Below are 16088 nucleotides of genomic sequence, written 5' to 3'. Positions count from 1 at the left end.
TATGGTGATTATGGGATTTCTCCGTGCTCTTAATCCCAAAAAAGCAGGGGTAGGCAAGTAGAAATTCCAATGAAGTAATCGATTCCTGACCAAAATATTGCAAGAAATGAGTTTTTTCTATCTTGTGAAGGTTTTAAATGAATTGATTTCATGGAGATGATTCTACATTATTATCTCTCTTAAACCAATGTAAATACATATATATACACTGTTGGAATACAATAGTGAACCAATAATACAGTAAATTGTCTATGCTGCTGCATCGTCATCATCCTTGGCAAGCTCAAGGCCTTCAGCAGAAAGAAGTTGACTGATGCTGAGATTTTTGTTCTCACCTGCTTTCTTTCGCATTAAATCCCTTTTCTTCAGAACCAAAGTATGTCTTTTAAGTGTACTGGAGAAATATTCCATGGATGCCTTCTTTTCTTTTGCCAGAATCCTCCTTTCTTCATCTGGATCAATCTGAAACAGCATCGAATCAATCAATATAATCCAAGCCACAACTGAGGGAGAAGCAGCTAAACAACATAAAAACCCACATCTACAATCACGTGTCTTCCTCACTACAGGTTCCTAAGACAAGAAAGGAATGGAGTGGGGCGGGGGGAGGGACATACTGGACCAACAAATAATTGCCTCTGGATCCAGCAGTCTACTTATATAGACACCCTTTGACACACCAGTGATTCGGGATGCTGTAGATGATCCAATACCCGTAGCATGGACAACCTTAACTACATAAATTACAGAACCCAAAAAAAGGGGGGAAGAAAAGAGAGAAAGGAATAGAAAGAAAGAAAAAAGAAGAGAAGGGAGGGGGGGGGGGTGAAAGAGAGGGAGAGGGGTGTCCTAAGGTATAAGGTGAAACAGGAGACTTGAAGCTGGTACCTCCTGGGAGCCTGCACTCCACTAAGAAGGCAGCAATCAACTGTGTAAGCAGTTAACTTCAATATCCATAAATGGGGATGCAGTATTTAACCTGGCAATCTAGTAAGTATGATGTTTCCTTTACAGGAAAAATTCTCACATTCTTAGACTTAAACACCCTTCATCTACAGCATAAACGGGACCATATTCGCAATTTAAGATGACATATTTAAAATGTTTGTCATACCAAGAATTAACTCCATTGGTGAAATACATATCTGAACCACTAAATTGTTCAGTTCATTTATTTTTGAGGGGTGGGAAGTTAAAAAAAAAATTCAACAGGTTTATGTGGCTACAACCATTCAATCCAATTAATTTATGTACAAAATACCTCAAAGGTGGAAAAAGAAAAAAAAACCCTCACCTGGGGGAACAACCAATACGATAATATAATTAATAATAACAAAATTGTGGAATATAACCACAACTACAATATGCAGCTGGAAGGCTGCTCTTAGCTGTCTACACTTTTCAGCTTGGGTTCAATCCCTTTCAGAATAATCCATCACCTTATTTCATTATAGATGGGAAAAAATTAAAATTCGGAAATAACAAAAACATTATAAATGACCTGCAGAACAGGATTAATATTTTCATCTTCCAAAAATCTGTCATGCCAATATTTCATCTAGATTGATCTCACAAACATAAATGTAACCTGAGTGAAATTTCCTAGGAAAAAAAATTACTCAGTACCTTTGAACGAGATAGGCGCCGCACACGGAGATTCAGCTCACGCTGCTGCTGCTCAGCCCATGCTGCAATTGCCATATCCCCTCGTTGATCAAATGCCTTTCGTTTTTTCATAAGCCACTCCATCCATGCTTGAGAAGCCTGAGAGGTGACAAAAATGAAGCTATTTTTCATGACTAAAATTAAATAGACAAGAACAATCCAACCAAATCATCCCCTCACAACTATCTTTTTCCTCTTAACGTTCTAAAGTTACAAGCGTAAAGATGAATTATTAATGTTTAACATGTTTTCCAAGAAGTGCTCAGTCTAAATTACACAAACAAGTTCCAAAGCTTAAAAAATCTTGATGTTCTGTTTTACATGTCTCGATGAGTGAATTTCTTTCAGAACATTACTTATACAAAAACAAATAAAAATTTGAGATTAAGGATCCCAAAGATACATTGAATGGAAATCCTCCTGGATCATCAGCTTGATATTGAAGGCAGTTGCACTACAGATAAATGATTCAAACAGTTTGGTGAAAATAGGGGCAACAATCCTAAACCCAACTCACATGACCCCTTCAACAATTTCATTGTAAATCAGGCTCATCCACTCATCTTGGTTGGCCACTTATCAAACCCATACTTCCCAGCCCATTTATACCCAATTGATAAGTTGCAAATTGTTCAATAAGCCTTTGATTAGCTCTGAGTTAGCTTTAAATTTACCTGAATGAATCTTACACCCAATGATACCCACTTATTAGTTACATACACAATTCATCAGTGGGAGTTCAACCCAAATCAGCCCAGTTATTAATGGGATGGGTTCAGGTAACCTCCCATAACCTATAATCAGTTAAGCTTTGAGTTGGATCAATCTCCCCTGGGACCCAATCTCAACCTGCATGAACCCACTTGATTGCTGCCAGTATGGAAATATTATCTCAACAGAAAACAAAAAACAAAAAAAGGAAAAGGAATTACATTCAGGGACCAACTTCCCCAAGAAACAGTACAAAATTGTCAAATGAAATAACCAGTAATTACTTAAGAACTGGCATATGCTAATTAATGGTACATAAAAAATACAGAATGTAATGTCTCTGACCTTCATGGGGTTGATGCGGTGCTCGCTATCATACTGCATCCTCTTTTTATCATCTATAAGCAATTCATAAGCAGCTTGAATCTTAATGAATCGAGCTTCAGCTGTTTCCCCTTCATCGAGGTTTCCTCTACCATCATACACTAGAACAGCGAAATCAATTTGATTAATTGAGCAAGGATATACAACCATAGCAGAACAGAAATGATGAAACATGATGATTAAAAAATAAATAAAAAACAAAAAAGCACTTATGGTGGAGGTTTCCAACAAATTAAGACAACCTCTATTCCTTCAATAACAACTTGGCAAGGTTACTAGGACTAGTGGATTACAAAAGCTCTGCCATACAGATTAAGCAAAAGATTTTCACATAGAAATTAATTATGCCAATACCTCTTCTCATAACTCCTGCCTTTCCATGAATAATCTATAGGCTCCTAAATTGGACAAACCAAGAACAAGTAGGGACTATTGCTGTCAGAGTTTTATTAGTTCAAAATTTGAAAAGAACAGTAGACAAGTGGAGCAAACAAACCATCTGGGTGGTAGAACTTCGCCAGCCGCCGGTAAGCAATTTTTATTTTCTCTTGATCAGCATCTCTATCCAACTCTGAAAAGCAACATGAAATAGCAAGGAGAGGTTCATAAAAAGATCGTGTTTCTTTCAGTACCAGTCTTCTAAGAAGGGAAAAACCACACACAAACACACAAAAGAAAGTTCCATCAGTATAGCACAATGCATATCTAGTAAATAAAGTCCATCTTTCTAAAAATAACTGGATAAAACGATGCATCAACATTAACAGTATAGTTGGATGTTTAAAGAAAGACGTTTGCTTACAGATGAAGCAGGATTGAAGGAAGCAAGTTAATTTCGTTCTCACCATAGCGGACTTTATATCACAGCATGAGATTTAGTCTTAAGAGTCTACGTGAAAAATTGAACAGAAAGCATCAATGGACAATTATGCATTAAGAATAACAGAATTCTCAATTTCCCGAACGTAACATGCCAAGAAAATATTTTCCAGAAAAAACAAGAAATTAGTATTTTCAACTGAAACTCAAAACCTATTTGAGAAAATTTTCTACCGAGTGTTTCGTAAGGAGATCTCTCATCGTTCCACTTTGATGCCTTGACGACAGTTCTCCTGGAATTAAAGCGATATGCCGAAACGTTCTGAGGGACATCTAAGGAGTCGGGAAACGGAGAAGAAATCGTAGATCTGTAATTGGTGTTTCGGAAAGGCAACCCTAATTGATTTTGGTATCTGCTGTATGAAAAGGAAGAGAGAAACATGTGAGGGCGACAAACTGCTCTGAGATTGTTCATGTCTTCTCTTCAGTTCGGTTCCCCTGAAACCGATAGAGTTCGAGAGAAGCGACACAGAAGAGTAAGGGTAAGGGTTTCGTCACATGCAGATTGATTAGGGGGAAGAACGAATGATAGATTTTTGGGTAAGAAAGGCTTCTGTGTTGTCTGGTTTTTCCCGGGAAATTTTGGAAGATTTCCTGGTTATCTCAGAGTCTCGCGCGGCTGTTGACGAACGCAATTACCATTTTAACCTTAGGTCTAATGAGACAGTGACAGAGAGTAAACCTAACTCGGGCTGTGAACCGAGGATTTCACACCAAACATTCAGATTTAGATCGATCTGATTCGAACTCACACCTGGAGCCAATCAGCTTGATCGGGTTTCGTCTCCGACATTCAAGTGTGTTTGAGAAGAGCGTGAGAATTTGAATGTGTTACATTCTGTGTGTGTTTCGTCCCTATTTATAAATTTTCCAAGTGACTTTTCATTGCTGATAACCGTTGGATGGAAAGTTCAGATCGGATGGTCATGACTTAGACAAGAGGTCATGACTTGACCCTTGTCTAATTTTCGGGCGGACCCATAATGGGACTTGTGTCACCGATTGAATCCGGTCGAACCAGTGTGAACTGAAATTGGGGTAATTTATTCACAACAATTACGCAACACCCCGATTGTCAACGCAATATTACTTGATCGGTGAGAAACGTCTCTTAGTAAAGAGGTCGTGGATTATACCCTTATTGATGGCAAATATGTAATATCTTCATCTATTATATATTTACCTCTCCAAAGAAAAACAATGTCCTCTTCTAGCAGTTCTTTATCATACAATAGGAGTAAGGTCCATGTGTGATCTGCTGACATCCTATCTAATTCATTTTGACAATATCCAGAGGTAGAAGCACATTTTCTACAAATATTCCAGGCTCTAAATATTCATTCGTGACCAGGTAATCTGAGGTACATAAACCAAATAATCAAAAAGAGAAGTTGAACTCTCATGAAATATGATTAAAGGAGCAATAGGAAAAGGACCAATATCATTTGCATGCTAGGTTTGATCTCTACAGGATGTAGGGGGATTCTATTTAGAACTCAAATGGCAATTTATGTAATAACCTCATCTCAGCTGCTTCACCTGCCATGCATCTGAACTTTCCACTTGGTTCTTCGAAAGTTTGAACTCTTTAAATAGATGATTTTGTAGGCAATCGCATCAGTGGTTCATTCGTATCATGTGAAATGTTGTGCCAGATCGAGTATTAACCGCACTGAAGCTGATCAAAGCATGTACACTGAATGTCTGCCTGACTATCAAGGCCTGTGCTCTGGCTATAGATTGTATATGCATAACACAACTGTCTTGAACATCCCAAAAGATTTTAGGTCCTCTTGTAGGTGCCACCAGGGCCGACTCAACAACACAACTCCCCCACCAAAAAGAAAGCCCACCAAAGGGAGAAAGAAAAGAGTAGTTCTTTGTACAAAGTAATGAACCAATAAACTGATGCCCTCATTTCCAACCAAGGGACTTCCTAACAAAAGCCAAACTCCCAGATCTTCAGCAGCTCCCAGAGCTCCAATCGGCAACTCTTTAGATGAGCAAATTTACTTTCGACCACTGGTTCCAAGTCGTGGTTTCCCTTTCACCTCGGCCTCCTGCATATCCAGACCATGGACAAAATCAGAAAAATTGAAGAGGGAGTTTCGGTCATCATGATGATCATGATCCTGATCATGCGAATGACAATGGTCCCTGGAAAATGAGTGGAACTAACTCATCCATCCACATTGGAGCTTTCCAGGTACCTCTCATCCAATATGGATGTAGCTATTCTCTCCCATGCATAAAATCCTCACTCTTCTTTAAAAACATTAAAAACAGAAATGCAAGGACAAGGCTCAGAGAGAATCTAGAAGTTACATAAAAGAGCTGAACATACCTGTGGAACATGAAGGAATATATAGTTTTTTGCAGTAGCTGGGTTATGATTCTCTGCACCCTTACTCCAGTCATAGGACACCTATAAGGAGGCAGGAATGTCCATAGGAACAAAGTTAAATGACAAAGCACATACTGATCACATACCATAGATAATTTTAGCAAACTAATATATCTGTGGCTCAATTGCAACAACATCAGGACTGAACCATGTACTAGTGCAGAAATTCTTCTCCAGACACCTTCTAAAACTCGGTACTGCCAAAAAATACAGGTCTGTCATCGAGGTCTCTAGCAAAACAAAGAGTTTTTGCTGGGAACTGGCAAATCAGAAGACTGGCTAGAAAACCAGGCTCGTGATTTGTCTCCATACTTTTAAAAAGGAGGGGGAAAAATTGGTCTATGGGACATTGAATACTGTAACATCATTACTGGATCATGTAATTATGAATGACATACTTCTTATATATAAATAAAATAAAAAAATAATGGGCTCTTCGTCCAACTATATACAGGTTTCTTCAGCACCCCCTCTCTGGACATCAAAGAGGTTGCCGGAGCTGGAAAATCAGAGTACCAGCTAAAAAAAGCAGCCTCATTACTCGTCTCCATAGTAGAAAAAAGGACTGATCTGGGTAGAGTATGCTCTTCTGCATCAAATCTACATGAAGCTCACGGAGGAGTCCCTATAATAAGAGAACCCAACGCCTCACCTAGGCGATCTAAAAACACCCTCCTGCATTCCCTTTAGGAAACAGTTACCTCAACCATGCCAGTGGAAGAGCGCAGGGAAAAAGGGGGGGGGAGAGACAGAGAGGCTGGAGTCTTCAGAAGATTTCAAATACAAATAGGACTTTACTTTAGCAGTTGCCATTTAATATGTAAAATTCCATAAGGTGACTGATTCCATTCTTTTTAGTTTAAGCTAACTCATGGGCAGAAATAGGGACATACCGCGTATGCAAATATTGAGCCATCGTTGTTGAAAGTGCTGCAAGGAATAGGTTGACTGCACCTGGACATGGCCTGGAAAATCAGACAAGGTAGTGTTAGCTAATGCAAAATTTGGCTCCCTATGCTAAATTATTGTTTTCAGATAAGTGATGATGGCAGCTTATAAGGGAGGATTTAAAACGGTAGTAATTAGAAAAGAGGAAAAAGAGTTTCCTCTTTTTTTCTTTTTTTTTTTTTTTTTTTTTTTTTTTTTGGGGGGGGGGGGGCTATAATGCACATTAGCTAATAATACAGCCATTGGTACTGATAAAGATTACATTTGTGACAAGATACATACACTATCCTTCTCCTTATTAGGAACAATTTGTGTACTAAAATCAATATGGCAAACTTGATCAATCAAAGACCCCAAACAAGCTCATTGGGAATTATCAAAATAAAGAACATGGTAGATTGAACAGAAGCAGAACACTAGAAACCTAGTTAATGCAAGGCATACAAGATTTTTTTATTTTTTTTTAATGCAAATCCATCTCTGGACTAGTAGTAATATTCATCCAGGGCTAGAATCAACCTACATGGTGTTGTGGGCTAGACTTAAGGCCAAGTCTAATCTAATACGAATAAAAACTTAAGAGATGTCTAGAAAGGGGCTGTAGTGCGAAAATAAGAAACTCCATTGTCACAGAAGCTTTCCTTTTTCAAGAGTTGTCTGGTGGTCGAGTCAATATTAGGTTTGAGTTAATACTCTGGTTGGTGGGTGTCAGCTAATGGTTGGTTGATGTATTTAATATTTGTCTTTAGGTTGGCTACAAAAGGGGACCTAAGTAAGAGGGTTGGTCACCTCACTCATGACTTGAAATCAATATTGGCTTTTGTAAGTCATTCTTCTCTATGGATAATGAGGAATCAAATTGCAACACTGAACAGCCTAATTAGAAGACATGGAAATTTTTTTTCTCCCAAATATTCAAAAATTCAATATACAACTGAAAGACTGGAGGACTTAACCTGCCTTGCTCTTGCCCTAGGGAACAAATCATCAAACATTCACTGATAGGCCCCCTTATGTAAACATAACTTAAACCTACCATTGAAGCTTTGATCTAGTCACAATTTAGGAAGGGGTTTCAGACACTTGACCAGAAGAGTTATGCAAAGATAGCATTGGTCTAATCACAATTAAGGGTTTCGGACTTTAAGTAAGCATTTTTCTTGTATCAAGTTTCAATTCATAGTGACAGAATCAAGTATGCTTCATCTCGTATCTGGGGAAGTCATTTCGTCAAGTAAGACAAAAAAAAAAACTCCGTCTTTTCATCGAGTTCTCTAATGAGCTAATCCCCTAATTAGTTTAAACCCAGAAATTTCATTAAAAAATAATTGGCATACAATGAAACTAAGAAAAATAGTTCCTTTTGGGTAAGAATAGAACATAAAAGAAAGGAAGCAGACCTTGAGTCTCTGTTTACTGTCCTTGTCCCAAAAATTAAAAGCACCATCAGAGCCTGACGTTGCAAAAGTATGATGTACCTGGGACAAGGGTTACCAACATAAGACATGACAAAATATATCAAGCAACAGATAAGATCAAATCTTACTTGACTCAAGCTAAGAAAATCTTCATTAGGGAAATAGTTTGAAGAGGAAAAAGAATATCCAAAAAGAACAAAACGCATGGAACATTTCTATAATTGGCAACACAAAATCTTTTTCAGTTTTTATACCTAACACAGTTTTTATTTAAAGGTAAGAAACAGCGGGCGAGAAACCTCGGAAGGGGCAACAACACTGATAGTAGCAGAACACACACTTGGAAGTTGGAACAGAGAACCTCGGTGAAACCTTTACAGCTAAATAGATATAACAATTTACTTCAAGCTGTTATAGTCAAAACAAGCTAAAAAATTAACGATTTGTAGCTAACGGTGACCAAGAATCTTACAGGATGGAAGTTCAAAGCATTGACTGAGTATATCTCATTGCCTTCTCTATGGCATTTAAAGGTGAAGTTTTTACTTTGTTGCGAGTCATCCAAATGATGAACACCCACCCTTCCCTCTATTGAGCCAACCTGAAACAGCACAGACCTCAGAATCAGCAATCTCAATGGTAGATCCATAACATGACAATGATTATTGCATAAAAGAAAAATAAATTTGGAACATGCTAGTAAAGGCTAGAACACTTCTATCAAATTTAAAGATAAAAACAATTGTGAAAAACAAGACAAATTAAAGGATTTGAGTTATGTTGAAAATTTTTCTTTTTTTTAGCAGAGTTGTGTTGAAATATTCTCTTTTTTTAGCAGAGGATATTCTTTTTTAAGTTGTAATCGACTTTGTTTTATGTCTAGTTAACATCTTAGTCAGTTTGTTACCTAACTGGTTTAGGATTCGATTAGGCCTTTCCCTTTTAGTGTAACAGTCTATTTTTGAGTCTTTTATATGAGGTTTTAATAAGTATTGACTATTGAAAAGGATTTGATGAACAAAATTTTGAGCTTTCTTGAGGGAAATTTATACGTACATCCACAGAGGTAAGGTGTATTGGTTTAATCCTACTTTCATCCATCTATTTTTACTATTTATACATACCAACCCTGCATTTTATGCTAAGTAATTACTAAACCTAGACTGTTAACTTTCCTTGTCAGTTGCAAACAGCAATGCTACTTTGTAACCAAAACACCCTTTCCTAATTCAAGAAAGTTCTTCACTTCTTTGCCATGATCCATGCCCTGCATCTTCTTCACCCCTCAGCTGCTGCAACTGCTCATCACGGCATAAGAACATTGCAAGTGGGTAAAAAAGATCAAGATATGCCTTGAAAAATCAAGATATCCCCATCTGAAGAGAATTTCAGACCATAGATTCTGGAATGGAGCTTGTTGCTCTTCTCAACCCAAAATTCTGAAACAAAGTTTCTTGATCTTCCAGAACCAAAACTGATCTTTTCTCTTCTTTTTCATTCTTGAACAAGCTGAACTTTGATTTCAGATAAGTACTGTGATGAATCTTCCTCAATTTTCATGACTAATATTTCAGCTTGGATTCTTCTCTCTTGTTGCTGCAACTCTTGTGGCGGTGAAAATCATAGAAGGGTTCACAGCACCTTGAAGTGCAGAGAACTCCTATAAAGCGTGACTTGCTTCAACACCAAAGAACAGGGTCGGAATGGTTAATTTGACCCTTATGTGGTCAATTCGGTGAAGAAAAGGGAAGGACAAAAGAAAGGATATGGACGGTGCTATGAAATGAGGTTGCAGTGGCAAGATAAGATGGAAGGATATTTAAGCAGATGGGGTTGCAAGAGGAATAGCAGGTGTTGGGAAAATGGGTCACGGGGAGGCTTTGGAGACTGGGGGTGATGAAAGTGAAGGACCGGGGCATCATGGGAAAATCCTTCAAAATAAATGGGGATCTCTTCCTGACAAAGTCAACTTTTAGATATCCTTTATTTGGAAGAGAGGTTTTGTCAACGCTCAAGAGGATCCAATGATTTAAGACTTTATGGGTATGAATCAAATGATGGCATTCTGGTTCAGTCTTATGGGTTTTATCTGAAGCTGATGCAGAAATTCAAGAACAAAAGGGATGTAGATAATCAAGACAATAAATCCACGTTAGAGATGGCCCTCAGGTTGCTTCATTGAAGCCCCCAGATAGTGACAAAGCAATATGTCCAGATGCCAAAGAACAGGTTTACGGTTTAATATCATCCATCGTGATGGAGCAGATCCAGGTTTGGGTTCCAGTTTTCAAAGGGAAAACTAGGGTTTGTTGTCTTCTCATTCAATCTTGCTCCACACCATAAGTAATGGAAGAAATGGAGTTTCTTAAGCATTAAGAACAGTTTAACAACAAATTTTCAGTTTTAAAAATTTTTCCTCTACAGTTAAAGGAGTGGTTTATAATCAATTAGTTTGGAAAGCTGGAGTGGTACATATAAACAGTGAAAGTGGAAGCGGGAAAGTGAAATTACACCTTATCTCAGGGACGGTACATGTAAATTTCTCTTTGTTTAATGCTACCAGTGGGTACAACGACATAGCATGGTTGTGTGACCATATCTTTCTCTTCTATTCTCCTGTGCTGTTTTCTTCCAAGCACATCTTCAACCATTGAAGATTGTGTTCGAGGTATTTCTTCTAAAGTCAGTAAGTTGAATTAGTTCTAACCTTCTAATCCGAATACCCAAATTTCCCCTTTGATTTTTGTTTCCACATGCCCCAAGTTGCTGAAAATTTAAATTTCAGCTTTTAAAACACTTCCTCCTTCCCATCATCTAATTGACTAAGCCTGACCACTAGACCCTAACAATAACCCAATCCAAGCCCTCACTCAGACCCCAGACCATGTTCAGCTTACCAGTTCATCCAAGATCTTGGTTATTAACTCCTCATTGATCTCCAGCCAATCTAGAACTACATCGCTTGAACCCAGGTATTTACCCCCGGTAGCTCAAACCTTTTGCTATTGCTCCAAGCAATAGCCACCTGTGAGAGAGCCCACCGTAGTTACATCAATGCTTCACCGGATCAGATCCCCATGCCTAATGGATTGAAAGCACGGTGCCAAAGCAAAGAGCTCCACCTACGGTAATTTCAAGGCAAACAGGTTTATTTAACATGTTTATATATGCTCCAACTGATGGTTGGACAAAGAGCATTTTTTTTCCAAACTAAATATAAACACCATAAAGATTTATACATCATTGTTGCTGTTATATTCTTTTTTCCCTGAGGTGGTGGGTTGAGGAGCCTATTCTGACTTGTTTGTCTTGTGCAACATATGGATACCCCCCCCCCCCCACACACACACACAAAAAAAATAAAAGGTTGTACCCATTCCACAAGGCTCCCACACTTAGCAAGGTCTGAGGAGGGTCAAATATTTATAACCTCACCGTAATTCTAGAGAGACTATTTCCAGGACTTTGAACCAAGACCAAGTGTTCAACAATTAAGCACTTGACCAATGCATCAAGCATGACATTCTAGTGGAACATGTGGATATTACAACAATAACAGTACATACATTCCTCACAACGCCCTTAGGACATCAACAGCTGGGATAATGATATCATGTACTCTCCAAAAGATAAGTTGGATGCAAGATCAGGGATTTAAAGAGAATCCATCAAACTTCAAACAGGTGATACAGATCAGTGCCATTACTCCTCCTTGTCTTAGATAGCACTATTATTGAAGTGATATGTTATAAAAAAAAATCCAATAAAATGAGATAGCTTCATTGGTTGATATTCCAAAACAATGAAAATGAGAAAGAGAACAAAAGAAACCATTCAACTAATCAAAGACACCGAGAAAAAAGATAAGTTGGATGAAGAAAACAAAAGTATTTACCAAGAAACCTTGCTGATCAGGAAATGCTGCGACACATCGTGTTTGATACTTCAGGGGTGAAGTGATTCTCTTAAACTCAGCCTGTTAATGCATAAACAACAACTAGACTTCATCAACTAACTATGTGACGAAAGGTAACTGAGAAACGAATAACTAGTATGTGAGGTCGGGATATAAATAGAATAATAAACAAGCAGGTTGGATCTAATGGGGCCTACAATCAAATGTTCAACATGAATCTGCAAAAATAAGGGTGAAGCCAGTGCCAAAGGCTTCCGCACATGCAAAGTCCAGGTGGGCAATTTCCTATGCAGCCTTAACCAGGCAATTTAAACTGAGAGGCTATTTTGATGCCTTGATGTCAGGCAGCAACCATGGTCCACCAAGCATTGTGCCAAGGCCTGCCCCTTCAACATGAATTTGCATCAGCTGTTATGGAGACAGATATAGGAAGCGAGAATAAATCCAATTGAAAAAAAAAGAGTTTTTACTAGTGCCCACCTTAGGTTTGGGTGAAACTTTGATCTCCCCCCTTAAGTGGAAATATTACTGGTAACCCACATTCACCAAAAGCAAATATTACTCGTTACCCATTATTACTCAATTGAAATGACCATTTTACCATAAAAAGTGTGTTATGACTAAATTACCCTCTCAAACCCAACCTTAGGTGCTCCCTTCACCCATCTTCCACATCTTGGTCATTTCAATTGCAAAATTAACAGAATGAGTTACAGTAGGTAATGAGTAATATTTGCTTTTGATGAAGTGGATTACCAGTAATATTTCCCACTTAAGGAGGGAGACCAAAGTTTCACCCCCACTCAAGATGAGTACCATTAAAAAAAATTAAAAACATAAAAAACGAAGAAGGAGGAGTTTAAAGCACCTAAAGCTGGCAGCAAATCAAAGAAACGCATCCTATATACTTAGTACTAGTTATTACTCTTAGTATCTATAAGACTCATTATTTCAGCAACTATCAAACGTATAAAATAGTGATAAGAAAATCAATACCTGAGGGTTTTGTAAGTTAAAAACAACCAAATTTCGATCAGCTGTACCAACAACCATCAAAGGATGATTAACTGTTAGCCCATAGCAGCGATCAGGGAGTTGTTGAGTATGCACAGGATTGGGTTGTCGAGTATCCCAGTACCTGAACATATTATTAGAAGCATCAAGACTCAAGAGAGCATCCATATTTTTAAGTAATTAAGAAGTACTCCACCACTCAAACTACCAAAGCCAGAAAGAAATCTATGATTAGGAACAATAAAAAGATGAAGAAATCAAAGCATACTTCAGGGTTTTATCCCAGCTTCCTGTAACTAAGAGATTCATCTGCGGAATCCAAGCAACCTCTTTGACAGGTGCATCGTGCATTGCCACAGTCACAGCCTGACCACCAGCCATGAGAGGCCACATCTTAACTTGCTTATCGCAACCCCCAGAAAATACGGTCGTTCCATCATCCTTCCAAGTCGAGCATAAGACCTACAGATACACCATACCAGCACTAAAACAATTAAAACAATTAAAAAAAACCCGCAAGTTTTAAGTCTGTAAATCCCAATTAATGTTAGCCTATTACAGGTTGGTCATGATTAGTAGATGCTTTTGGCATGCTCCCAAGAGTGGTCCCTGACTTCATGATCTCCCAGCATCTAACCTATCAAATTTCACATAAAAAGAAACGAGATGCATATTTAAGTTAGTCTAACAAACTTGGAAACAATCAAATGAATATAAAAGAAGAGATAAATTTAGGGGAAACAAAGATAGCAAGGAATGAATGAACTTTCTTCAGATTAGCACAAATTAGATACATCACTAAAAGGGAACAATTAACGGGAGCGAGGTAAGTACGAACTTTATTGTGATAACGATCAAACAAACCTGGTTGTCCCAAGAAGTTGCTACTAGGTAATTTCCCTTCGGACTGAAACTAAGGCTAGAAATCGAATCTGTTGGAGGTTGAACAACCTGTATCAGCAATATATTTCAAGAACAGTGAGTAACCAACACTGATTTGAAGCTAATTAGACAAAAAGATAAAATTATAAATTCTGGTAGTAAATGAGCCCCAATAGCAGGATTCGATACCTCGAAAGACTTATTAGGATTTGGATTTGCAGCAGATGCAAGTCCGGAGAGATTAGCCATTATTGTTCACTGTGAAACCTTCCGGTCCAAGTCGAGCAATTCCAACTCAAGAAGAAAACTTAAAACTGTAATGCTTAACTACAGCGCCCCTGAGTCCTGCAAAATTCCAGGCATTCCTAACACAAACCCTAAAAACTAGCAAACTTGTGGAAGCGCCAAGGTGGATTTACCCGTGAATGAGATTGTGAGAGTGAACAAATAGAGAAATAGAGAAAGAGAGAAAATCCAGTTGATTTGAAAGCGAGGGAAAGCGAAACGGTCTTCGAACTTTATATAAACAGGCGAGGTGGCGTGAATGTTACGCGCCTCCGGCAATCCTACGCTACTCTATACCGACATTCTTTTTTTAAATCGAATAATTACTGTTGACTCCGTGAAGTATAATTTAATTACTGGAAGGAACCTGTTTTTTATGATATTACTTATTATTAAATGAATGTTTAATGTTTATTTTGTACTTAAAACAAACCATATCAATATCAATTTTAGAGTTGTATTATTATTATTTTGAATTCTAATTTTTTTTTTTTTTTTTTGTGAGAAGATGTTTTGTATTCAAGTAGGAATAGAAAATAAAAATTACATGCGTTAGTAATGCTTCCCATTGGCATCCTGCTGAACAAGTTCGGACATATCTAGAGGAAGGTTACAGAGACATAAGTGGGTTTCTCAAGGAGAGTTAAGAAACTAGCTTAAAAATCTACATAAAAATTAGATTCCCTCACATGATGTGTAAACACATAGCGATGTAGCCTATGCTTGATATTCAATATATCATCCACAATACCTCTTGTTGCCCATGGGATTTGTAAGCCTCCAGTTAAGATTTGAATTGCGAGTTGAGAATTGGATTGCACTTGTACTTGAGTATGGCCATAATGTGTAGGTCTTTGTAGACCATAAAATATTGCTTTTAGCTCCATATGAAGCACATTTTCATTGCTACAACCTGCTGAAGCAAAGATTACATGGCCTTCTACGTTTCTTCCAATTGTGTCGTAACCACCACGATTACCTTGAATTGATCCATCGCATTTAATAGCAATCCAATGATCGGTGGTCTGGTCCACTTGTGCATTGAGAATTTGGCTCGTTGGAAGTTAGGTCGAATGTTCCACCAGTTGAAAAAATCACGGTTATGATTAGTATCCTCCACATAATTGGTTAAGTTAAAAAATCTATGCCTTGTATCAAAGATGATCCAAGCAAATAATGTAGGAGCAGAAATTAGAACTTCTTAAAATTGTTATCATCAAATTATAAAGTGAATAACAAAAACTAAATTGAAAAAAAAAATTAATTAAAAAATAAGGAACTACAACAATTTGAAAAATAAATATAAAAATAAAAAAATAAGGAACTAACTAATTAAGGTTAATTTTTTCCTAATTACTAAGGTAATAATGTAATTTAGTATAAAATGTAAATAAATATAATAAAATCCTAAGGTTATTTTGAAAATTTTAAATAGATAAAAAGTGTCACATCATCACTTAGGCCTTGACATTCCTGCCTTAAAGTCGTCTTTTGGAAGGTGGGAGATTTGATTGTGTGGGGGGGTTGCTCCCTCTTTGTTACTTATTTCTGGTTGGTTTAATAATGAATTTCTCAAATTGAC

At 37.6% G+C, this 16088-nt stretch overlaps 2 protein-coding genes across 4 annotated transcripts; both read right to left on the bottom strand.

The window, feature by feature from the left end:
- Positions 1-126: 126 nt before the first annotated feature.
- On the bottom strand, positions 127-4448 carry LOC149009207 (uncharacterized). Of its 3 annotated transcripts, XM_089162234.1 has the most exons (7): positions 3814-3903; positions 3563-3649; positions 3257-3331; positions 3115-3158; positions 2722-2861; positions 1627-1764; positions 133-462 (listed from the first exon to the last, which is right to left on the bottom strand). In XM_089162234.1, the coding sequence occupies exons 4-7, from the start codon at positions 3122-3124 to the stop codon at positions 250-252; spliced, it is 501 nt and encodes a 166-aa protein (XP_089018360.1). In that variant the 5' UTR covers positions 3125-3158; positions 3257-3331; positions 3563-3649; positions 3814-3903; the 3' UTR covers positions 133-249. The 3 variants fall into 3 exon arrangements, with proteins under 3 accessions (XP_089018358.1, XP_089018360.1, XP_089018359.1); XM_089162232.1 differs by lacking the exon at positions 3115-3158 and having other exon boundaries at positions 127-462; positions 3257-3649; XM_089162233.1 differs by lacking the exons at positions 3115-3158; positions 3563-3649 and having other exon boundaries at positions 137-462; positions 3814-4448.
- Positions 4449-5344: 896 nt separating this feature from the next.
- On the bottom strand, positions 5345-14767 carry LOC149009206 (protein RAE1-like). Its single transcript, XM_089161897.1, has 11 exons — positions 14411-14767; positions 14204-14290; positions 13899-13976; positions 13608-13801; positions 13322-13463; positions 12305-12385; positions 8882-9010; positions 8392-8469; positions 6937-7008; positions 5984-6064; positions 5345-5699 (listed from the first exon to the last, which is right to left on the bottom strand). The coding sequence occupies exons 1-11, from the start codon at positions 14468-14470 to the stop codon at positions 5649-5651; spliced, it is 1053 nt and encodes a 350-aa protein (XP_089018023.1). The 5' UTR covers positions 14471-14767; the 3' UTR covers positions 5345-5648.
- Between the last annotated feature and the right edge of the window lie 1321 nt (positions 14768-16088).

This window comes from Hakea prostrata, chromosome 7 (assembly GCF_041222555.1).
Source record: "Hakea prostrata isolate BN-2017 chromosome 7, UWA_Hpros_2, whole genome shotgun sequence".
Classification (NCBI taxonomy): domain Eukaryota; kingdom Viridiplantae; phylum Streptophyta; class Magnoliopsida; order Proteales; family Proteaceae; genus Hakea; species Hakea prostrata.
The sequence above is the reverse complement of the archived record's forward strand: the minus strand, read 5'-3'. Positions and strand labels throughout refer to the sequence as shown.